Source organism: Chlamydotis macqueenii, chromosome 7, assembly GCF_036417535.1.
Source record: "Chlamydotis macqueenii isolate bChlMac1 chromosome 7, bChlMac1.mat, whole genome shotgun sequence".
Taxonomy (NCBI): domain Eukaryota; kingdom Metazoa; phylum Chordata; class Aves; order Otidiformes; family Otididae; genus Chlamydotis; species Chlamydotis macqueenii.
In genome coordinates, this window is record NC_141562.1 from 6,766,354 (window position 1) to 6,792,615 (window position 26,262).

At 34.8% G+C, this 26,262-nt stretch overlaps 1 protein-coding gene across 2 annotated transcripts in view; it reads left to right on the top strand.

The window, feature by feature from the left end:
* The window catches only part of NRG3 (neuregulin 3), a 400,436-nt gene that overhangs the window by 163,606 nt on the left and 210,568 nt on the right, over nucleotides 1-26,262 (top strand). For both annotated transcript variants that reach the window (XM_086752050.1, XM_086752051.1), the window contains exon 2: nucleotides 483-612. In XM_086752050.1, coding sequence (XP_086608176.1) covers nucleotides 483-612 — 130 coding nt within the window. The remainder of the gene's footprint in view (nucleotides 1-482; nucleotides 613-26,262) is intronic.

Genomic DNA, 26,262 nt, shown 5'->3' on the forward strand with positions numbered 1-26,262 from the left:
TGTTTTTTTTTTTTCTTTCATGGTTGTGGGGTTTATGTGTTTTTTTTAATGTTGTTATTATATTAACTACTTTTGCTCATTTTTTATGAAAAAAGTGTATTTTATTTAAAACCATATTTCAGTGTATTAATATGAAAATAGTGTTCGGGTTAAAGAATATAAAGTACATGTTTACATTTTAGAAGGAAATTGAAAGTGGTTGAAATAATACTCAGCTTTACTGCAGTCTGGTTTGTTTTTCTGCTAATATTTCAAAATATAAGATTCCTTTTGTGAAACTTTTTAAGAAACTTGGTGGCAAATAATATTGTAGTCACACTACTAGTTTGCTTGCCCTGTGCTTTTTGCTTTCTGTTATTTAATCTGTCTTGATCAGTTAATGTTACTGAGACCAATTTGATCAAAATTATTTAAGATATACTTTAAGACCATTCAATATTTATCCTTACATAATTTCTTTCCTATTTTTATTTTCTCTGCAGATACTACAACGTATTCCACTGAGCGATCTGAACATTTTAAGCCGTGCAAAGACAAGGATCTTGCATATTGTCTCAATGAAGGGGAATGCTTTGTGATTGAAACCTTAACAGGATCACATAAACACTGCCGGTAAGTCCTTTGCAAAGAAGTTGCAAAAAAAAAAATTGTCTGTCCAAGGGAGACAGTGTTAGGAAAAATAAACATGTAGACTTAGAATGTTGTCAAGCAGTGGAATTTGCCTCCAATTTGATTGCGTCCCTTACAGCTGATATTTCTTTTACTAGACTGTAATATTTAAAAATACAAATACATAAATACAAAAAGCAATGTTTGATTAAAAAAAATCTTAAGTATTCTATTTTCTAATCATATAAACAAGTAATGACTAATATTTTGTTTTTTACATATTGAAATTTTACATTCCTCTACATACCAGAAGCGTTCCTTTAGTACTTGAATTAGAGCTTAGACAACAGCTGTATGCACTGTTCATTGAGAGAAAGGAAGAGCTCAGTCAGTAGTTTTAAGATTTAGAGTTTCTTAAGTTTAGTGACTGAAAGATAAAATGGACTGTAATAGCCATCTGAACCTGCTGTATAGCTGGTGTACAGTTTTATGCTCCTGAACTTCTGTTAATGTCTATGACCATCTTGAATGTTTTTTTTTTTTAAAAACATCAGAAGAGACGACTAGATCATCAAATGGAATTATTCTAGATGTAGTGGACAGTAAAAGGGAATGATATGCAGAAGGAATAATGTAACGTCTTCTTAAAGATGAGAATTTAAGAAAAAAATTAGAACTATTCAAACAGTCTTTTAAATAAAATTGGTCCAAAATGAAAACCTGTACTTGTGATGTTTTAATTTACTCCTAAGATACTGTATTTGGCATATAGAAGGTGTATCTAGGACACTTATGTGCCCAAATTCTAAACTGAGCATCTAAATATGTAGATATCTCTAACATAAGTAATAAAAAGCACCTAAGACACTCAGAAGCTTTCCTGAATGATTTGGAACTTAAGCTGCTAAATCCCACTGAAAGAGACAAAAAAGTCACAAAATCATATATGCTTGGTTTGAAAGTGTAAATTTATGGATTTAAGGAATGATGTGAGTCCAATATCATCAGAAGACTATTCCTAAGATTTTAATTTTTAATACTCTGCTGGTAATTTTTTCCCATTCAGTTTTATATATTTCAGTGACTGTTCATTTCCCCTCTTTATTTTATGTTTTCTTATGGCATGCTCTTTAAATTAAATATTATGAGTCATTAACCATGGAAAAACTATGTGGGTTTGTTTTGTTTTGTTTTTTTTCTTCCATCATAAAAAAAATTTGCAGGTGGTTATTTTTTTTTTCCCCTCAAAGGTAGCGTGTGATTTTCAGTCTCTCTTAGAAGTATCGGGAGCTGTTAACAAGGAAATTGTATCACTCAACTGTTTAACTTTTTTCATTGCCAGAATATTCAAACTGGACAAAACTTATATAAATTAGTAGCAAGAAGAAATGGATATATATGAGAATTTTTAATTATGTTGGTAAATTTATTGGCTAATTTCTTTGAACAGACCATTTTAGTAAAGTTGTATGGTTTAAACTTTTCAATATCTGCAGGAGTGTATCTCATAAGAGAGCTGTCTCTTTTTTTTTTTTTTTTTTTTTTTGTTATTGACTTTCAAGATCTTTCCTGTTGTCTGCCTTTGCCAGATCCTTGTTTGTTTGCTGTGATTCTAATGCCACAGTCTGACTACCAGTTAGAACCTTTTCCATCCAAGCTTTTCCCCTTAACTAAACAAGCTAGTGTGTTAAATTTTCATTCTTTCCACAGAGTTATATTTTTTCATCACTTTCTCTTGTGTTATTCTTCCATAGGGAAATACGGGTATCATTTGTGGATCTGTTAGCTCCCGTGTGTAACAGATTTGCATTGCTTATAGAAGTTTCAGGCATTGAAACATTGTCTGGGAGTTAAGCATCTGCTTATTTCAGTGGGTACTTTGAAGCGTGCGACACGAAAAGACACGTTTGAGGCAATAAAAATTCATATAGCAAAAGAAGACACCTTTTAAAATGTAAAAGGTGATTAAACTCGTTATAATGCTTTGTCTAATGCTGTAAGGACCTTCAACACTGCAAGTAGCAGCTTGTTCAGAATCACTTTTATGATACTGTTATACATGTCATTAATGAACAGAAACATTTTAATTTGACCTTCAAATTCTGTATCTCTATCTTGGTAGCAGACTACATGTCTTTGTCGAGGCCAGTGCTATAGTCAGTAGGATGCAGGTTTTTTCTATCTGTAGCCTAGAACCATGCTCTGAAATAGCAGCTAGAATGTACATGTATAGAAAAATATAATATTGATGTACTGTATTTCTCCTCTAACTAAAAAAAAAAAAAGTAATTTTCCCTGAGAATGAAAGGGTTATGGAATTCCCATTGCAATTAAAAGAATCATTTGAATACAGAATTATGAAAGCTTAGCAAGTGAAATGAAACTTTGTTCTTAAAATCAAGCTGCATTGTGTATTCTCATTGGGAGTTCGGTTTTTGCATCTGTTCTGGGAACAGAGCACCAATTTACTGAAATGGGAATTTGCCATGTGGAACAGCTGCAGATAGAAGACCTTGATGTAGCAAAAAAACTTTCATCCCACTTTGTCAAGTTTAAAGAGTGTTAGTAGATTGTATGCTTACGCAGTTATGCAGTTGTTGTGTGTATGTTTAAGGGCAAATATGCTAATGATTGTTAAATTAATTTTAAAAATTTGATAGCAATTAATAAATACCTGATTTACATCCTGGACCTCTTTTGTATCCTCTTGAACCATACTGTCAATGCACACGGTCTCAACTGGCAGTTCAGGCACCTTTCAGAGTTGACAAAATCAATCATGCTCTTGTTGGACAATAGGAGGAGATGAGCACGTGGTGAACTCCAGCACATAGTAAAGACAATAACAACTGGATGTTGTAGAGCACTGGCTCTATAACTTCTGTCTGTTTTGTGAGATGCACACCTTATCTACTTTGAACCTGTAATTGTGGGCAGTGGCATGGCATGCACCCTTGGTAAAGGGCAAGAGGGAGGCCATGTTGTAGGAGACCGCTGGGAATACAGTAAATGAGGAGATCTGACACAGCCCTGCTCATCCATCTTCCATTCTTATCCACCTACAGAGGAGGTGTCCTGAAGTCACAGGTTGTTTTTTAGCTTAGTTGACAACTAGGGGAAAAATTTATAGGAATAGTTCTAGTTTTGAATTCTGTAATTCCTCTTTTGTTTGAATTTCTACATTTTACTCACTGTCTCTTGGTGAAAATTTGCCTGGGGATGTAAACTGGCAGAGTTCTCCAACGTGGTTAGGTAACAAGAAGGATATACTGGATGTTGTTTGTGCTATTTTAAAGGTGTGACTTCAGTATTTATTTTTGTGAATGGTTTAACACAAGCTTGTTTTAAGGATAGGGTAGGTCAGCAGTAGAGAAACTTCATATTTAGCTTCTCCATATGCTGAATTTTTTTCCCTGTTGCCTTCTTGAGAATTGAAACTGAATCGTGAGGGTGCTTCTATTTGTTATTTACACAAAACAAATCAAGTACATAGTCAACACTGACACATCGGCATTTAACTGGGTATTATATAATGTAGACTTCAAAAAAAAAAGCTTAGAAATAGTGTTCAATTTTATTTCAAAGACCCTATCTCACTGAGTTTTGAGAGCTAAGTGGTTTTTTGTTTTTTTTTTTGTTGTTGTTGTTGGTTTTTGTTTTGTTTTGGCATAAATCCTTCTACTTTTTGTTTGTTTGTTTTAGTGCCTACCTTTTCTTCTGATTACCTGTTTAGGACTGGAAAACACTAGATAAATGAGTGGCTAAAAATGTTGAGGGGAGGATTGCACTGTTAATTTTTTCTTCTGAAAGAAGCCATTAAGACTGTTGCGTACACACTGGAAATCTTGACTTTGACAGTGGACTCAAATGTACACTTTATAGATTTGAGTATGTTGGATGAGATATTCCTTTTGTCTTTTGTTCCTGTCCTTCATCTCTCCTTCATGAAGCAAGCAGTATAAAATCTAAACAGGTTCTCTAACAACAGAGAGTGAAAGAACAAACTCACAAATGCAGAGTAAATAAAATACACATCCAAAGAGCCCTACTGTGGTTACTGTCCTAGAATTTTCAGATTTCATAAGACAACTTATGTTTGACACATCTGTCTTGTTCTGATGAATTTTTGAGCTTGGTGATCTTGCTTGGTTTTATGTGTAAAAATTTCCATTTTTACACTTAATTAAAAAATGATACCAGCATTGCTCAGTTCTCTTTAAAATCTGTTGTGAGACCAGAAGGATTGAATTCCCATTTAATGAAAGACCAGTTTGGATAAATGTTTGTATACTGTCAGGTTTTATTGTGAGTCTTTTGCATAGTAGTAACTGTAATCCAGGCGTAGCCCTTGCTGTCAGTAAAAGCAGGAGAAAGGAATCAAACAGATTGTACTTGAGAACAGCTCTGAGCATGGCATATGATATGTGCACTTAACCATAAGTTAAGAATCTAAAAAGATAGGAGTATCATGTCCCTATTTTAGTCAAGTGGCTTGTTATCTAGGCTTTTGCAGTCTGACCTAGGTTTTTTAAATACCAGCTACTCCATTTTGTATGTTCCTCTCATCTTGTATTACAGTGACACATTTCCAGAGTACTTCCAACACGTAAATAAAGCAAACCCACAAAATTATTCACTATTGAATAAATAAAACATTTAATTGATGTCACAATATTACAAGGTTAGTTTCATCAAAAAGAACCCATTAGTCTGATAACGTAGCATACAGCTACAATAATTTGAAGGAGGAAGAAAGCTGGGCTTAAAATTTAGGATACTTGCCATGTCAAGGGCAGTCAACAGACTTCCTATTGTGAAAATGATTGGCTTATGAGCCTAGTTGTAGCATACACTGAGATTATATTTGCGTGGTTGCACACATCATTAGCTGGAAATGCTGTCATTTTTTTCATTTGTGTTTACTTTAGAAAAGCTGAGATGAGCTTGAAATACCACATTAGGTAGCTCCGAGCTGTTGTTAAGGAAGTGTATTTTAATACAGATATCACATTGCATTATTATTACATCACCTACTGCTTCAGCAGTGCTTTTGCACCTCATGGTTGCCTTCAGCAATCTGGTTGTTTCTGTTAGCTCAGATGAAATAGCCTATGCGCCTAAAGCATTGTGACTCTGATAGTTTTCAAAACTCAAGGCCTGTAAGAAGTCAGGAAGCAGAAGTTCTGGCCAAGAAGTCTGTCACACAGACCGCGCGTTCCAAGTGTAGAACCAGCTTGGCTATATTCGTATGATCAAGACACTGTTAGTAAACAGCAAATAAATAAAAGCCTTTCAAACTCCTGCCCCTTGAAATCAGAGGAAGCGGATGCACGGCTTTGCTGTCATGTATCTGGTTTATCCTTTTAAACCTTTTTTAGATATGAACTGTGACAAAAAATGGTTTCCAAACCTCAAAATAATATGGTGTAAATTCCAGGACATCTGTGGGACTTGTACTTCTTATCTAGGTATTTTAAGTTTTTTGGTATTACCTAATCTTCCATTATTTTTACCATTTGGTCTGAAATTTTCTGCAATCAACACATACGATTTGAGCTCATTTAATTAGAATCAAAAGTAAATTATTTTGTCCAAATATTAAACTTCACCTGCCTAAAAACACTACTTTCTCAGTTTTCCATACTCTTTCCCTGATAGTCCTATAAAATTAAAATCTTTCAAGTCTGATATTATGGTATAAGAATTCAATAAATAACAAAGAGTTTTTAAATGTAAAGATTGAGTCTTTTAGCATCTTCCCCTGGTGAAATAGTGCAAGAACATATTGTGTGATATGCACACTAAACGCAGCTGTACTCAGTAACACCTGATTCGTGCTTTCATAATTTAACATTCAGAAGATTCAGGCTCTCAAGAAAGCTTCTTGTCAAAGTATGTTAATTATTGATTAATTTTCACAATCTCCACACTGCATTTTACAGTGGTTTTTATTTACAGATTTTCCCCTAAATTATTGCATTTAGCAGATACTTACCTTCTTCAGTCTTCTGTAACTTCTGCAGTAGAAAATACTTTAAGCTTAAAATACGTATATATATGCACAAATTGAAAAGTCTATGAAGTATTTTCAAATACCTACAAAACTGAGTATTCTAATGCAGCAATATAACAGTCTATTTCAAACATCATGACAGATGTTTCCCTTGATGTTTTTACAAAAATTCACCCTTCAGCACATGCTTAAGTTTTCCAGTACTGCAATAAATCAATGTTTATTATTGTTGTTGCTGTTCCCATAGTATCATTCCTTCAAGCAGCTCTATGCACCAGAGAAGTCACTGGCAAAACATCTATTATCCGTTTATCTCTTTTAAACATTTTCTGAAAAGAAGTTTGTGTTAGTCTTATTATTTGTGGGAGGATAAATTAATTTCCTGGTAAAAAGTTTCTATAGAGATGCTGTAGTCTGTATCCAGAGTATTTCAGGTTTTATTTGCCTTCTGCTGGACACCTTAAACAGGCCAGATTTTCTGATTATTCAACTTTGAAAAACTTTGCTAACCATTATAATTTCCTGGTTAAATTTCTGTCTTTTGAAGTTGTGAAATTTCCACTTCACAACTTTATCATAACCTGAAGCAGCTTTTCCAGTCAGAGCAATAAGATAAAAGCCACAATACTGTACACGTAAAATGTATGCCCAGATATTTAAATTACACACAAATTTAACTTAATTCACCTATGATGGATTTGATTTAAGCAAATACCCATAACAATAAAATAAAATTTGTAGTCCTTTTCATCCTATTTGGAATGCTTATTCAAATTACTGTTTTTGAAAGAGTTTGAGGAAGAAGAAGAAATAAAGGAGAAATTGCATAACTATTCATCCAAAGTTAATGTTGAAGCTTAAGAGAATGTATATATTTTAAACTTATGTTGACATAAAGGACTGAAAAACTGGGGGATTCATTTCTCTTTCCCAGAATACTAAAAGACAAATGTAAATCAATTTTCAGTTAACATAAAGCATGGAAAAACATAGTTACAGGCTTAGCACATCCCCCTGTCTACTTTTTTCTTTTTTTGAAGCCACATATTTGTAATTCACAGATAATAGCTGTCAAATCAAACTGTTAATTCTTTAATTTATGTATGTATACGATTATTTCCCAAATGTAAGAGAAGTATCATTTCTAGAACAACCAGTAATGTGAGTGAAACAAAAATATGTCTGGAATCTTTAAGGAAACTGTCATCTCTCTCTGGAGGACTGGAAGAGAGAGAGACCTAATTCAGCTCCTTTTGCATTTGGCAAGATCGCTTCATTTGGTTGAAGTAAGAGTTGAGCTATAACCTTGAATTTCAGTAGAGAGAAGTGAGAAATGTAGTTGCCGGCTCAGCAGCTGAGATAGCTTTTTCTTGAGGCTGCTAATAATTCTTGGATTTCTTGATTTGGCACCGAAGTGAGATATTAGGAAGAAATGCTCTAGTAGCGTTTATTCTCATGTCTCACTAGCAATGATAATTAAAGCTGATGGAACCTTAAATTTTTATCACGACCTTTCCTCGTGCCTACACATGTTCTTGAAGCTGTGTCTTGCCGTTACTGGTTAGCAAGGCATCTTGATTGTATAGCACGTCTCCACTGGTAGAGATGACTCAGATCTGTTCTGTATAAAACACAAACTTCCATGAAGAAAGTTGATTTGTTAATGGAAGAAACTGCCTCTAAACTGCCTCCTGTTTCCTAATTTTAAAGGAAAAAAAAAGTTCTGTGACCTACAGAAAACTATTACTCAGTACATGCTGTCTGAAACTAACTACAAGATGTAGTAGTATATTCTGAAAATTAGAAAAATACGAAATGGTCAAGTCCTTCCCCTGCAAAGAAATATTCCATCAATTTATAAGAATTAGGTTTTCCCCCTTTGCTTTTCAAAATCTGCCAGTGAAACACAGATTGTATAGCTTTTATAGTACACACAAAGTATTTGTAGAAAAGAAAACCTTAAAAAGTATGGATGCAAATATCAGTGGCATATATTGCGTCTATCTTGAAGTTAATGCATGCAAATATTATGCCATCAAGCTCTGCTTTTAAATTAACTTTGAAATGAGTTAAGGTTTTTGCTGTTGTTGTCCTTACCTCCCTTAGGCAAGGAGGAATTTGTGAAGTGCGTAATGCAGGCATCTGAAATCTCTCATTTAAATGCTCATCCTTGCCAGTGTCTTAAGTGCACTGAAAGCAACAGCATTTCCAGTCTAATCCTGTCTGCAGACATTCTCCCAGAATTTCAGCGGGGAAAAAAACTTTATAGAAGAAATAAACTCTGGACAATTTAGTTATTTAAATAGAAACAAACGCCAACTGTATTAAAATGTGAACTACCAAAACTTTAATCCACCAGTACTCTAGATTAATCTAAATGAGAAGAGCAAACCAAACCACCTGTTTCCTCTGTCACTCCCTCTGCAAAGAAAGCCCTTCTGCTGTCTCAAACAGGAAGAGGCAAAGTGAGGCAAAATGTGTAGATTCTGTACTGTTATGAAAACTGAGATATCTAAGATTAGATAGATAAATGGTCATATATGAGTTATGTTAGATAAATATTCTAGTTCTTATCCTGTACCCATTGCTGTCGTGTTTAGGAGTGAATGAATGGTTTGAATTTGAAATAAGTCCTTTGAAGTTAATCCAGTGCAGACACGAGTGAATTCTTTAAGCAACATGCCAATAGTATCTGATAAGAAGCAGATTTATATAAAGTGTATTCAGAGATATCTCTAGAAAGTTGTAATAAAACATCTTTTGGGCTGCATTTGTGCCTTATCAGCCACTTTGTTAGATAGCAAACTGCAGTTTTTGCAAGAATCATGCTGTAGAAGACGACTACTGTCAGAAGCCTAGAGTAATAACTTGACTCCTACTTGAATCAGCATATAAATTTGAGGTCAAACTCCAGGCTGCTTAGATAGTTATGATGTGCCAATGCTACCTTGTTAATTGCATTAGTAAAGTATAAAGGATATATGACAGAGGAATGCAGAAGTCAGAGATTATCTCTGGAATTACTTCTGAAGGGCAAGCCTCTGCTATGAATGACTAAGGCTGTATAAAAATTAAGTTCAAAATGAGCTAAAATTATTGTTTGCCTGTTTTGCAGTCTGTATTATTATGGTGTGCATCATGGGAGATTATTATCAGTAAACAGCTGGGGAAGTAGTTTTTGCTAAACATCAACCATGTTGAAAGGAGAGAGAGGGATGTGTTACTGCCTTTAAACACTGTTTTCTTTTAACTCTTCTGCAGTTGCAACTCATGAAACAGCACCAATGTTTCAAACTTAAAAAGCAACTATCTGTGAATTTCTTCAAAATTTGTGAGATTATTTTAATCAACAGTTTTGGAACTTTTTAGATACTCTTTCTTGCTGTTTGCCGCTCTTTTCTGTGTGGCACCTCAAGTATATGATGTCATTTAGGTGCACAGCTATGATGGGAAAAAGTGAGATCTGAAGGGATTATAGTTTTGGAGGATTTATACAGAGATACTATTCTGGTAAATAAGGAATAAAGTTCCTTGGTTTTTTTCCCTTAAATCTTGATATTATTCAAGAAAGTTCAATCCACATTAGCCAATTTAGAGACATGAAGGCACATTAAGATCATCTTTCTTCAGAGACTTCTCACTTAATTATCTTTCAGATACAGTGCTTGATATAAGCTAAGGCAGAATGTTGTTAAAGGGATATTTATGTATTTATATATTTCTAAATAGAGATTGTTATCTGAAACTAAGATTCTGGTCACTTCAAACGGTTAAACATTCATAACTGGTCTTACATGTACTTAATTATGTCCTAAACTGTTTTCAGTAGGAACACTAGAGTTGAATGAAATTTGATATTTGAAATTTCCATTGTGTGTTATACTAGAATATATTTTGGATAATTTTAAGCAAACTGATAAATGTTAGAGCTGCTTACGCTTTTCTTTCTCTGCACTTCTGTGTTCTGCTCAGTCATGGCAATCTCAGTTACAAGTGACATGTTCTGTGTAGCCATCCATTCTTCCCTCTTCTCTGTGTTCTTAATTTCTTGCATAAAGAAGCAACCTGACGAACAATAGCTAGGAGAATTAGACTTTAAGTGATCACCTGTTATCTCTTGCTGTCTTATGCCCTGAAAATTAGAAATTTGATATTAAAGTTAACCAACTTGAAGGCAAAGGAAAAAAATATTAGTAGGGGTGGAGTCTTGAAGTGAACTTATCTCAGCAATTTTTTACTTTGAATTGCAGAAAGTAGAAGCAAGCCCCAGCAGTTCGATACGTTTTCAGTTATGCTATACATATTTTTCTTGTTTTTGCAGGATGGAATCAAATTATTTTTAAATATCTAGCCACCTTCTGTTTCTCTGCAGGTTCCTCTCCATGCTTTTTCATTTTTCCCTTCAAATTCAAATTGGACCTGTGGGAAATTCAAAGGCAGAAGCTTGTTATTTTGTCCTCTTTAAACTGAAGGAAAAAAAAACCCCAACCCCGAGGCTTTTGGTTTCTTTGAATTTGTAAAGCATAGAGGACCGTGTTCCTGCATAAAGGAATAGAGAGAGAAGAGGAAACAAAATAAGAGCAGAGATAACTGTTAATTTTAGGCTATAAAATAAATATATGGTTTACCAAGATTTGTGGATCTTATGTGTTTGTACTTTGAGGAAAAGTTACAGATTATTGACTAATGAAAACATGGCCAGAAACACTCAAGACTTCTGGTGTCTTTAAGGCTACTCTGGGTAGGATGGGACCCTTTCCCAGTGTCTCGGGCTGTTTCAGAGTACAAATATGAACTCGTATTTTTATTATACATTTATTGAAAGTCATGGGTATTGGTGCCACCTTATATTATGAATATCCATGTGCATTGAGGAATTTTGAAAACCAGCACTATGAGAACATGTATTGACAGTAGACATGATAATAGACATTTCTTATAAGTGTCTCTGATCAATATTGAATGTGCAGTTTCAATAAGGGAAATATTATATTATTAGAATCACTTTGGTGCTTAAAATTAATTGATGACAGACATAAAAAGCAATATGTGCAGTATCTACCTGAGGAATAGAGCCAACAAAAAAAATCTATACAATGTACACTTGTTATGCCTTTTTTTTTTTTTTGTTTTGTTTTCAGTTTTTTACTGTTAATGGCAATTTTCTTTAGAATTCTTGCTCTGAAAGACCTCTCAGACTGGAGATTTTATAATGTTCCCAGGAAATATATTTGGGTAATCTTTTCTCTTTCCATTGGAAGGATTTTTCTGAGGTCCATTCTAATCCTTTTTTTTAGATGAAGTTCAAGCCTGTTACTACTTGTTCTGTTCAGCATGGAAACATGACCGGTTTCTTTGTAACTTCTTTTTACAGCTTATTTAAATTTATCATTTCCTCCACACAATACATTTTTTCTGGAAGCTAACTTTTCTGGTCTTACCTCAAAAGTGATGCTTTTCAGATCTTGAATTCTAGGTGGTGTACTCATGAAAATATTTTTGCAAAAGAGTTTGTGACTTTTGGGGCAGAAGATGAAGACAGATTCGGTCTTGTTAGTTGCTGTTGGCTGCATCCATGCAGATTGGCCATGTAGCTGTTAAACTTGCTTTCTGATTTCGGGTGTGCTTACCTTTGTGACTGTATCACAAAGCTCACTTTGAACTAACACTGTCTGTGCGGTGTAGGATCAGCTGATGCTTTCAGAGTCACTCAGGTGGATAGTCTACATAAAAATGCTTATTAATAGGGGGAAAAAATGCTTTCTTTAAGATATTTCAAATTGGAACGCTTAAAATAGTAAAGATGGGATAAAGAATGACTGTAGGCAATAAAATCCTTCAGAATATTTTCTTCAAAAGCTCTTGGGAATAATTTGTATTTTCTCAAATGAAATAGTCTTCAGTGAAAATTTGAGCTTATTGAATCAATTTCAGCTTCTATATATTGAACAGGACTTTTTGTTTGGTCCCTGTCCCATCCCACCCCATCCACTCCAGTTCTTTTTGGACTAAAAATAATTATTTTTGTGGAAGGAAAATGACAGCATTGTGGTTGTTACTTAAAGCTCAGTGGTGACTTTAATACTCATGACTGTATTTTTATACAGTCTGGTCCCGATCGGGGCTGAACTACGACAACATCAAACTTTCAAATCTCATTTTTACCTGATAGGCAAGATAAGTTCTTCTACCCACCATTAGCTAGTAAAACATTTTATCTGTGTAAAAAAACCTATTGTGGAATGACAGAAAAAGGACAAAAGGTAGAATCAAAATACTGCCTTTTTCTAATTTCTCACTAAACCACACAGAGATGTGTGGTATCATATGGAGGTTTGTATTTTTTCCCCTCAAAAGTTGTATTAGCCACAGGAGATAACCTGCTGTGATCTTAGTGCTACATGTGTTGCTCATCTGTTGTCTTCCAAGGTGATCATCCCTGGAGTAACCATCTAACCTGCAGTTATACTTAAAATCTCCATTAACACAGAATGCATTCCTATTGGAAGCAAACCTGAGGATTCTATGTATCCTGACACTTTATTTTCTGTTGCATAGCTTAGCATACTGCTTGTGATCTGTGAATACACTGAGCTAGGTCAAAATTTGTAATGGAGCAAATTAGAACAAAAATACTACAAATAGGTCAGTGTGTACACTATGGATGTTTAACACATGTCAGCAGAGCTTTAGTTCGGTATCTTTACGCAGAGCTTTAATTCTGAATAGAGCCCTAATATTTTATTTAACAACTATATTTTAAATCTCTGAAGAGATTAAATTAAATTTAAATTAATTTAAATTATACCTTCTTTTTTATCAGCAGTGATTGCTGAATATGAATTCTAAATTTAAAGTGCTGCTTTTAAATTTTGTATTTTGAACATATCACTATATGTTTGCTTATTTATTTTACCCATGTTGGAAGGTGCAAAGGAAGCACTGGATATTAAATATAAATTGATTATTAAATCACTAAGTTCTTCTAGAAAGATGACACAACATAAACAAAAGTTTAGACTTACTATGTTGTCGTATTTATTACTGTCTTAGCTTTGAAATAAATGCAAATAGAAAATGCAATGTCTCTGCACAGATTATTGCATTTTTGATTGTTATCTTCTGCTGATGTTAGGTCTGAAAGGAAATTTCTCCTGACCTCATCAGGTTACTGATATATGTTGCTTTCTGCATACCTGTGAGTCTGTATTTCTTAATATCCTAGATTCTCCTGGCAAGGACCTGCAAATGCTGCATTTCCATCCCTGAAAGTGCAGAGCCTGCATGGTTTAGGAAGGCTGGAGCTGGTGTGTTGATTTTCTGCAGTATTCAGCTAATGTCAGTAGTCCTGATCAAGGCCTTCTGACTCCTTGCTGAAACAGCAATAATACAATAATAGGAGCAAAATTAAAATTGTCTGCTAAATCATAAGCTTTGAGTACACGAGGAGTTACTGGATTTCTTTTTACAACAAGCTGAAATTTTATTTTTTTAATAAGCCTTCACACCTTAAATGGATTAATTGTAAGGAAATACAGAATTTACAGATTTTGTAATTTTTTTTTTGCCATTTTTGGCAAATATTTTTGTAAAAAGATACAAAAAAATACAAATTAAAAAAAATAACAAAATCAGTACGTGGGGAACTCAAGATCTCCAATCACAAAATGTAGCTTTCATGGAAACAATCTTTTGCTCTTGGAGCAAAATATTGTGAAACAATGAAGGTTAGACAATATTAAAAGTTCCTTTTAAAAATGTCTTTAATGTGGATAGTTTAAACATATCAGCATATTCAAGGAATAAGTTTGGATTTCATTTTTTATTGGATATTGTAGTCAAGTCTGGTTTGTTCTTCTGTTGAATACGAAAAATTTGAAGTCTGAGCTGTGATACGAAAAAATATATTGCTGTTAAAGAAATGTTATCAAGAAAGAAGATTGTGTGTAAGGTATAGTTGTGTGCTTGGAACAAAGAACATTCAACAAGATAAAATTATAAGACATGCTGGATTTTTTTATTCCAAGCTGTATGGGATTATGTGTTTTATTTTTAATGAGGTATAATCTGTATTAAAAGCCTTTGTATTTTGATGAAAGCTAAGTTTATATGCATGTAACAGAATTTATCATCATTGTGATTGATGCTAAAAGCTGTCTGAAACCCCTTTTTCTAACTTGGAGTTTAAACTCTAAGTTGGCCTCGTTATCTCTTCATGAGGCAACTGAATTCTCTGTGCAGTATCTTTTTTTAGATTATGTATTTGCTAGTTCTTTCACAGGAAGCATCAAGTTCAGTGCTTCAATGACTGAATAAATCTCAGTGGTGTCATGGAAGCCTAGTACTTTTCAAACTGGGCAGATGAATACCTTATAACTAAGGAAGCTAGCTAACTGGAAGGGCTGAAGGGATGGTAGCTTCTCTCCATCAGGCACTACATATTTCATAGAAAACAGTAGTTCTTGGTCTTTTTAGTGAATGTATAAGGTTTTTGCAACAGGCATTTTGTCTTTCCCTTTTTTATCTTATCATGCTTCATCCTAATTTTTAAAATCATCTTACCAAAAAAAAGGGAAAATAATACTTTGTTTTGATAAGTATTATAAGTATTTAAAGGTTGGGAACTGGAGTTGATGGGGTCGCTCTGGCAGACTCCTTGGTGCTGCAGAGTGGAACTTTGCACAGGGGCTGCACTTGAGTCACGTTGCCCCTTCACTTCCGCCCCTCTTCTTTGTGTCCTTTTCTTCTCGTTTTTCTTGTATCTTTAAGTCCCTTCTGATACCATTCAGACAATAGCGAGGTTCTGGCTTTCTGGATCTACTCCCATTTTAGATGTCTGGAGGAGAGCAGTGTAGAGTGCACGTACAATGACTGTCCTGGATGGAGTGCTGCTAGTGGTCTGTTTCTGGAGTAAATTTCAAGTTTCTGCTTACATTTCTTACTTTGACTGAAGCTCCTGATAGAGCTCATGAGGATGACCAAATCCTAAAAGTTAGGCTTTTCTGTAATCTTGTTAGGGAAATACTAACAAAAGCCCAAAGTATATTTCCACCTACATTCCTTGTAGTGGGAATAGTTCATTTCATACATTGTCTTGCCAATTTCATAAGAAAATATGGGCAACATTACCAGTAAAGACAGTGGTTGCTGGCTGAGGGGCATGGTTAGGGCAGCAGAGTGGCTCTATGCTGATCGTCTTTGAGGACTCCAGAGGAAAATGGAGAATGAGAATTTTGATGTGTTGGTATAGAAAGATCATGGGAAACAAAAATTAGAATGTGATTAATTAATAAGCCATCAACAATTAAATAAGCCTAACTGCATAAATATAGCATTTTCTGAATTCAAGCACTGTCAAAGTCTGTGTGATGAGGAAAATTATGCACAAGGGAATGTTGTCCATAAATCTGTGGTGCTACTTTTATGCTAAACAGCTTCTGTGTCTACATGACTCGCTAACCAAAAAATAATGCAGAAATCATTGAAACTTCATGTTACTGCGTTGTCCAGGTATTATATAATTTTTCTCTTAGTAGAACAACGGACCGTTTGTTGTATAAATCATTTAACATGTTGCAAAAGCTTTCAAGCTACCTGCCCTAAATCACTTTGTATTACTGAGCAGTGGAACATGACATTGCAGCTGGTCTGGCAGAGTATGTATCAAAGAGATATTGATCTAAAGTGATAGAGAAAAGTCCATGTGGAGTTTTATTATTATTATTTATTTTCCTATTACTGCATTTGAAGTGGGACTGAGAGTTTAGTTCTGTATATTGGAGCTTTAGAATTGCCCACTCTTCTGGAACCAGGAATTGCTTACTTAGTAAAACAAGCTTCTATCATAAAACACTGATTTCCTGAACCCAAATGTTTTATTCAAAACACCTCATGTTCTACAAAAACTCTGCTAAACTGACAAACATTTTTTCTGCATGGTTGTGGAAGGCTTATGGTTGTTTTTGCCTCCTTCCCCTCACAAAGGCTCCTGGATCCTTGACCTGTTGATTCTCACTGTCCCCCAGAGCAGGACACCCCATGTTTTGACTAAGTCTGACTGGCCTTGTGGGTTGTTTTTGCCATTAGCTTCCTTGCACAGCTAGGCAAGCATCGGCTCTTCCACATTCTGTACTATGTAGTTTTGCCAATGTGAATTTACAGAGTGAGAAACCTGATGGAGAAGAATGCCAGATAATTAAGAAAGGTGGCTTCTTAGAGCATATTAGTCTGTCCTGTTGAAAAGTAAAAGAAAAAAATAAAAATAAGTGAGTGGCTTGGACAAAGGCAGGCACTTAAAACTGAAGACAAGTTATAGCTATTGTATTTTTTTTTTTTTGTGCAATAACTTGGTGGCTTGCTCCTTAAGGACAGAAACATGATTTATATGTAACTTGTGATGATGAAAAAAGAAGTTCACATAAGAATGGCAAAGAACATAAATCTCTTCTAAAATACCTTAAAATTAGTATGTTGTTTCTGAGAAGAGTAAGTGGAATGCTCTCATACCTAAGAACAAAACAGTTTTAGTCTGAGATCTGCTGCTCTTCTCAATGAAATGAATCATTGAGGTATCTGACTAACTGCGTTCCGGTTAGGTAAAAAGGGCCTTCTTGCTGCAGAGAATATCAGCCACCATCTGGTAGAGATTAATTAAAAGCCTAAGGGGTATGTTACTAGATTTGACAGAGAAGGGCATCTTTGAGAGTCGTTTATCCATAGTAAGACTCACTGGTGCCTACGTTGCAGACCAATGCAGCTTCATGTTTCTCCATCATTTCTAAGAGAGTTAAGTTATTTGACTCTCTGCATCATTTGTGAAGAATAGTTAGTGTTTCAGTACACACAGCTTGTCCGCTAGTCTAGAAAATGAATCTGAGTAAATGTAGAGCTATTGATTACTGATATTTTATTGTTGCTTTTTTTTTAAAGTAGGAGAAGTCAGTGAGGAAAGTTCTCTGGGAAATTCACGACAAGTGGACCCTTAGGATTAATATCTTAAAGAGTGATGTAATGCTTAACTCAGGAAAAAAAGTGTTTGCCTGGGAAAAGAAGACAGTACCCAACTGCTGGTAAAAGAAATTTTCTAGTGGTGAATAAACCAAGCCTTTGCATTGAGTCATGCTGATGTCTGTCATCTCCTAAGGTGAAGACCAAACAATCTATGTAATGATGCTAATGTATTTAACATTTAGCCCTGCTGAGTTTGCTTGCTTTTGAGTCAGAATTCAAAAAAAGTAGTCATGTTGTGTGAGACATAGAAATTTTTTCCCTGCTGTCTTTTATGGAAAAGATGCTTGAATAAAAATTAAAAGGTTTTCAAAAGCATTAAGGAAACACAGCTACATGGGTTCTTAGACATTTTGTATAAGCAATTTTTTAGCATTTTTTTTTGATGCAAACTGTAACAGCATGCACTCTTTTATTAGCAATTGAGCAAGAAGGCAAGTATCTCCTCTCCCCTAGCCACTGTACATCTAGGTAACAACATGTGGGTGCATCTTCATTATATTTTAATCCTGACTTGAGAGCAAGAGGGTGAAGTCTTTAGAGAAATGCATCAGTATCACGGATAATGCTTGTCATACACACAAGAGCTATTTCCTACTTGGAACAGTATTGTAGTAACCTGTGAAAACTGAATTTGGTGTATGTCTAGTAGATCTAACTCCTGCATGTCTTTTTTTAGGTCTCTTTCTTCTCTGTCTTACATCTGCTAGCCCAATTTTGCAAAATCCTTTGCACCTCAAAGTTACAAAGAGTGAGTTTAGAATTAAAGATTTGGAAATAAAGGCTAATAAGAGAAAAGGATACTGATCTGATGCTATACTTAACTAGGTTTGTTCAGTGTCTCATCTACTCTGCCCCATCTCCTCCACGAAGAGTATTTGACTCTTTGACCTAACTGTTGTATTGCTTGAGAAGGATCCATCTTTGTTCACAGCCCTCTTTCTATTCCTGTATTCGTTAGGAATGAAGTTTTAAAAAAGGGCTCTTAGTATGATAGGAATGACTGTGACATACCTCTTACCTCTGAGAGTGTGATTACAGTCTTTCTTGTTTAAAAGATCAATTTGCTGTATGTGTTTTGAAAACTGTTACTTACAGCATTTTGTAAACCATTTCTGATTCAAATAATTCATTATAAATAGATCTTAGCATGTTCACGTTCTTTGCCAGTAGCTCCTCACAGAGTTCGTGTTTCACATTTATAACCTAGATGAAAAATTTGGGATGAAGAATGCTTCTTTTGAAACCACTTTTTCATCTTTTTTTTTTTTTTTTTTTTGTAATTTTGAGTTCGTGATGTTGCAGGTGACATACTTGACATACTACTGGATAGCCGGGTATGTAGTTTTAACAGTAATTTAAGCTTAACTTCCTTGAAAACTTGAATTCATGTCAAAAGCTGACAGCATGCGTGCAGTCAGTTGGTGGTTTGCTGCTGTTGCTGCATTAGCAGTGTGGTCAGCATCTGACATCAATCTATAATTAGCACTCACTTGTTTGACTTGCTTAGATATTCATGTGGATTAGCTTTTTTAGGTGCAATCATTTTGTCTCACACTTTAGGAAAGAGAAAAGTCAGAAACAAGGTATGGTAACTTGGCAATAGTAATGAGTTACTGTAAACCATAACTTTTAAAAACGTCTTAGTCAAGTTGAAGACATTCTTGTTTTGCCTGTATCTAACTTAAAGCTATATGCAACTTTGTGTCTGTATAGTGATAGGGATAGAAGATAGTGCTGGAGGTAACCACAAAAAAAAAAAATCATGCATGTAGGACAAAACCAATTACATGAAAAGACAAAAGCTAATTGATTCTATTCAGTGATCCTTTCTGATAATGTCTCCTTAAATTGAGGAGAATAACTGGTTAAGAAAAATCTGTGTGTTTGTGATTGCAAGGTGGATCTAAGTAAATGGGATAAAATAACATATAGAAAACAGCACCAACAACTAGAATTTGATGTGGTTTTCCTGTATATACAGCTAAAATGAAAACATCACAAAGCAAGAAGCAAAAATACACTCTTTTGGAAAGAACTACCAAGTCCTCTTAGCAGTGGTTCTTAAATGCTTACTTCTGTAAAATCCTGAGCACCCTGTCTTTCAATGATAATGACTTTTACAGTGGTGGAAATGTTTAGTACACTGCACTATGAAAATTTTTATTTCTACCTGATTTTTGCAAGTAGTGCACAGTAGAATATTGCCATATACAAGAAAATGGATTGAGATAGTGGTGATATATGCAAAATGTTAGTTAAAAAACCCTGAATTTTAAATGAAGTGTGACATCAATTCATTATGCGCGATGGATAACTATAATATTTGTAGAGATTAAGTTTCTAGTAACTCATATTATATGCTGAATTTGGGGCATCAAGATACTTGTACTCTTCTCAGAGGGACTTTGTACTTTCTTTCCTTATGTAGTTTTATTTATTGATGCTCTAAATGTAAATAAGAAAACAAGATGCCACATATTGACAGAAATGGAATTAATTGATTTATTTGGATATTGTTGCAGAATTATCCCAGATGTTGTGGTTTGTTGGCTTACATAGAAGGAAAACATTGCTGTGTCTATAGCTGCATTTGGTATTTTTTCATTCTTTTCAAGGATTAGAAGTTTATCTGTTTTGGTCCCCTCCCAGTTATTTTCAAGCAATAATCCATAATCACATTAAACATTTGGTGAAACCAAACAGTTCACAGATCTGTCTCCATAGTCCAAAGTGTTCTCCCTCTGTTTAAACATTCGTTTTGGCTTGTTAGTCTGGTATTTTGTCATAGATGTCTAGTATTAATCTCAGGCTCACCACAGCACAGAGTTGCTCTTAATCTTTTAATTATTTGTTCAGTTAAATCCCTTTCTGAACCATCTCCTGGCAGTGCATCCTTAGAGCCATAGTGTTTCCAGGGTCTTAAGGGGAAAATGATTACTGTATCCCAGACATATCGGTTTCACTCCAAATACTTCTTATTCTTGCGTTTATGCTGCATATCAGGGGATATGTGGCGTACTCCTCTTGGTGAATGTACTCATTGGACAAAAGAGAGAGTAGTCAACACTCCTTTCCCCCCCAACCTTGAATTAAAAAAAAAAAAAAAAAAATTGGAAAAAATTGCACTGAAGCATCTGAGAGGTGTTAATGATTTGTCCTGGGAGCAGAACTTGAGGGAGTTTAGCCTGGAGTAAAGCACTGGGAGGGGGAGGTGTTAATGTTCATCCTCAGTTGCCTCTTCACTGGGTGAGGGCAGAAGCTCTGACTGGCACAAAAGCTGTGTTCTCGCAAGCATGTTTTCCGGAATGGCATAGTCCCACTTACACAAACGTTTCCAGAATCAGGATTTGTGAAGGTAAACTCATTTTGTTCATGGAAATGGAGCGCCAGTCAAAGTGTTAAGTATTTTAAAAGCAGATTTAGAGCAGTGACTGGGAATTCTCCAATAAAACACCTGGAATATACAGGAGGAATATGTTGTCACCCTTTTTCTGTGCTTAACTTTTAAATCCTGATGATTTCCTGTCAGACTAACAGACTGTCCAAGCATGAGAGAGCTATCATTGAAAAGCATAACAATTACAATGTGACATAAATTCTTACGTAGGGATTATATACTTAATCTTTTACTCATCTCCATAATTATGAAATTATGCTGGAGGTTAGCTGTTGATCTTTTTTTTCCTGCATGTGAAAAATAAATTTAAAATCCCTGCAAAAATATTTGGAAAGCTAGTAACTGAGAAAAAAAAAAAACAAACCAAACAACATAATAAGACAGTGTAGCTTCAAGGAATAAAATATTGTATGTATATATCTAAAGTATAAACATTTCATATACAGATACGCATATATGTGTGTATATATATGCAGGTATGAGAAGATTAGTCTGAGTTCTTCAGTGATAAGTAACAAATTAAAGACTTTTCCAGTAGTAAGAGATCAGAAAATTAATTATTACTTAGCAGGGAAATAAATTATATACGGGATCTGAATTTAAAAAAAAAATATAATGCCAAGCCTCACATACAAGAATACAGTGCTCACAAGTAAATTTACACCTGTGTGTAGCTCTTCAGAGTGTCAGGCTCTTGCTACATAGAAAAATTCTTAGTTGTGATGTTAACAAAAGCTAGAGAACCTTGTATTTTCTTTTGGAAACTTTGAGGGATTCTTTATTTATGCATTTATTTATTTATTTTTCCTGAAAGCACTTTTTGTCTCTTTTCTGTAATTTCAAGTTCTTTTCAAAATTGTTGCTCTGTGTACAGTTACTGAAAGAAACCAGTAGTCCACAAACATTACAGAGGAAAGTGACGATCCGAGTGGGATGGTAAAAGGGTCTTCTCTTAAATTGTCCTTTGTTACTGTTATAATTTATTTTTACTTAGGAATTAAGCTGTGTAATCTTAAAAGAGTAACCATGCCAATCCTGGAACACAACACAATTGCAGTATTACATGACAGCACGAGCTGATATCATTTGGAAGAAAACATGGATATGTCCTTACTGAATCAATCTTCACAACAGAATCAAATATAACTATGTAGTAGAAAATGAAAATCTCAGCCTTTTATGGCTTGGAAACGTTTGCAGGCTAACCAGGAAAACTCCCTTAATATCTGTAAATGGGTAAAATTCCAGACAAGCCTTTCCAATATTGCTAGCACTGAAACTCACCTATTTCCTATAGGAAAAACAGCAAGATGTAGTACCCATTCTGAGATGTTTTCTGCATCTCAGAAAACAGGCAATGAAATTGAAAAATTATTGAAAAATTATTGAAAATTATTGAAAAATAAATGTGTTTTTCCCCCTCTGTAAATAAAAAATATGGCTTTTATACACTAAGTATCATTAAAAACCTTATCTGAATAGGTCAGTTGGACCTATTAGACCTCAGTCAGTCAGGAGATTGCATTATACTTTACCATTGCTGTTTTCATATTAGTTACTGACAGATGTAATCTTTTCCAAGTCTCTTCACCCTAAGGAAAGTTTGGTAACTGCAGCCTTTGTGACCTTAACGCTTTCTTAGTGTTTTGTGGGGGATAAGGAGGTCAACATGCTTTTCTTTAGATTCATCCTTACAGCATAGGTTTTAGTTTGTGTTGTATTTTTGTTACACAATGGTGGCAATAAATATCTTTATCATCATCCATGAAGTCTGGATATGGAAGCTCTGTGCTCTTAATTTATACTCAGCTAGGAGGTCTAATAAACAAATTAAAGATTACAATTATGATTCATAATATGATTAGGCAGTTTGTGTGTAGCTAATAGGTACTGTGTATTATCCTTTATAATAATTAAGTAAAAGATTATTATTTTTTCTTAAAGGTGTACAAGTATAAAAATTAAAACATACCCATTTTCTTACAAGGAATTTGTTGGAGTTGACATTATGCTGCATTTCATTGTGAAGGAGAGCTCTTATGTATAAATCCAGAGGTACATTCCTGGAGTATCGTTCAGAAGAATCAGCGATTTGCATTAAATCTTGTTATTTTGGTTCCTTTTTTTCAAGAGTGACTTAATCCTGAACTTTTCAGCTGTAGTCATTTGGTCCTAAAATAGGCTACAGCTTTTAACCTCTAATGTTTATTGACTAGATGACATTTGTACTTGCTTGTCTGTCCTGTTTTTTGAATAGAGTCAAAGTTCATTTGGAACAGTCGTTTTGCCTTTGCCTTTTTGCCTGTCTTGGTATTTACACTGCAGTGAGTCTGGGACTTTGATTCCCAGTTTGCATTTGCCATAGGGAGGTCTGGATCTTTGTTTTTACTTGATGGGCTAGATATTTCCAACGTACTCCTAGTTTTCCTGATTACTGAATATCTTAACATGAAGAAAGCACTTGTTTAGTTTCTCATTTGTATATGGCAAATGTCTTAATATTTTACTTTTTTTTTCTTAACTGTAGGAAAGATGCTAAAATAAACATTGTGAAAGACTGCTTGTGAAGTGCAAGGCCTGTATGCATGTGCGTTTATGTGTAACATAGCTGCTTTATAAACTCGGGGGCTTATGGTAGCCTGTTTTGACATGATCTGTTTTAGGCAAACACCCTGCAGACAATTCTGTGTATTCAGTTCACATGTGCTATTTACAGCCATGCTCTTATTTTAGTAGCTGTTTTTATCCAAGCCATTTGCCAGGGGTGGGCTCTGCTAGCACCCTCTGTGCTATTAAAAGGATCATCATTTAATCTTGGTCCTTTGAGTCCAAAATCAATACATGCTTAGAAGAATCAAAGCCTTATCAATTATCAGGCTATCAGAGTGTACTTTTGGAACATTTTTCATGCCAGGTACAATATTTCAGGTGTTTTGTTTTTTTTAACAGAATTAGCAACTCGGGTAATTAAGCTTATATTAGATCAAGTAAATGAGCTCTGAGACTGGAGTTAAAAGCTGAAAGTTTGTCAGCTTGATTGTAACAAATTGTTGATCTGACATACAAGGTTAATAGCAGCTAAAAGCTTAAAAGGAAAAAAAAAACAGCACTCAATCAATAGGGAAATCCTTTAAAGAAAAGCTGTGCTGGGCTTGAGTATATGAGGGAAACAGGGCACAAAACAGAGGACAAAGAGAAATTTTGACTTAATATTTAAGAACCTTTATAGATTACAAAAGCCCCAAATGTACAAGATTTAATTAGAAGCTAACGATTTGGTGTTGTGGGGAGGTGAAGGGAGCAGAGCTGGGAATGGCTTGTTTGAAATGACCTTGCTGTCAGAGTTTCACATAAGCTGGTGAATGTACGCAAAGAACTGCCAGGAAATCAATAAAATAAAACATTGCAGTGGCCCAGTATGGAAGTGCAGGACATAAATTACCATTTTAATTTTCAATCAATACAGAAACAGATATCCCTGAAGCAGTAAAACATGACCTGCACACAGATGTTCTTTGCAGGACAACAGCAAATACAACAGATATCCATAAATCTCACGTAGGTGTTTTCAAGTAGAACAATACTGAGAACCTTGATTCTGTATAACTGGTACTTGTCTATTCCTGATCAAGAATATGTACCCCCGAAATAAATAAACTTTCTTAATGATTTATCAGTTTTCAAAGCTTTTTGATAACTAGCTTTAGAATTTACAGGATGGCACTGGATGTGCTTGTTTTGTTTTGAAGTTTCCAGGTCTGGTCAGCATTTGAAAAAAGTGTCTAGTGGAACCATGACAAGATGTCAGAATGATGCTGCCCAAAAGGTACTAAAAAGGGAGATTGAATAGTTGAGAGAATTTTACTGGAGATTATAGTTTTAAAAGTATTCAAGGTTGATTGTTGCCAAAGGCTATTACTTTATGATGGTCTTTCATGTCTGTTTGAGTGACTTAAGTAGACTATTTATGGAGTAAACATTTTACAGTAAAATCTGATTGCTTTTCAGTTTGAACGTGAAAGTAAGGGAGCCTGATAATTTAATCCATTTATACCTTTGACTAGCTTTGCAACCCACTTTTAGGACAGTATTGAATAAGTTAGTATTGCTTTTGCCTGTATAAATGGTAGGCACATAGTGTCAAGTGTTTTAGTAACTTGGCTTATGTTGAAAGGCTTCTCTAAATACCCAGTGCATTTGTCTTTGGTTTTTACTAGAAATAACTTAATTTCTAAACCACAGCTACGAAGACCTGAAACTGTGCAGGATTTCTCTATATGCTATAAATTAAAACTCCATTTTAGAATATTTTGCTCATCTCGTAAATCCCGTTTTCAAAATACCCATAGAGGCATCAAAAAAAAAAAAAAAAAGATGGCAAAACTTTTCAGATTATAGGTGATGGCACTTTAGGCTTAAATAGACCTTGTCGTCCCTGTCCAGCTTTTTACTAAAGTCAGCGGAAAAACAGTGAATTTTTCCTCTCAGTGAGTAGGACCGGGATCACCGTCCGTGGCTATCATATGTACTTGCAGTTGCCATGGTTTCCGCAGAATCAAGCCCCGACCATAGGTTGTTAATATCAGTGACAAAAGTTGAACGGGGTGATGTAATCAGTAGTTCTCTACTCTTGCTGAATGAGTGAGAAAGCATTTGTGGTGTGGGTGCAGGATGTCCAAAGGGCAGAGGCAAGTAGTGCCCATAGGATGAAGCTGGGGGTTGACTGGGTCGCTAGCAGTACTAGGCTATTTTAGTGCAGTAGTTTAGGTAAAAAGGGCTTTGTGAAATCTTGGTGAGTTTTGTACCATATGTCATATAAAGCAGCTCATGCATGTGAATTTTTCATTGAATTTAAGATTTGAATGAAATCCGAATGAAAATAAATGGAAGTTATTTCCATTTATCTGATTTTTGCAGCAATTCTATCCAACTGAGGAGTTAGCATAATTTCTTTTCTGAGACACAAATCTGTCCAGATAAAACAAATCAGTCGTAAACTCACTGAGCTGATCAGTGTGTCTCTTCCTGACTTTGTAACAAAACTTGAAGCAAAGTGGCGAAGATGCATGTGGCTTTGTTTTCAGGTTTCATAGCAAAGAATTCAACCTATAATGGGATCGTATGATTGTATGTAACCTCTTTCCTCTGTCAGGAAAAAAAGTCCTCAAGAGATCTTAATATGCTCATTTTTGAAAATGGTGTCTTTGCAGAGCAGAATAAATCGTTTGGTTTT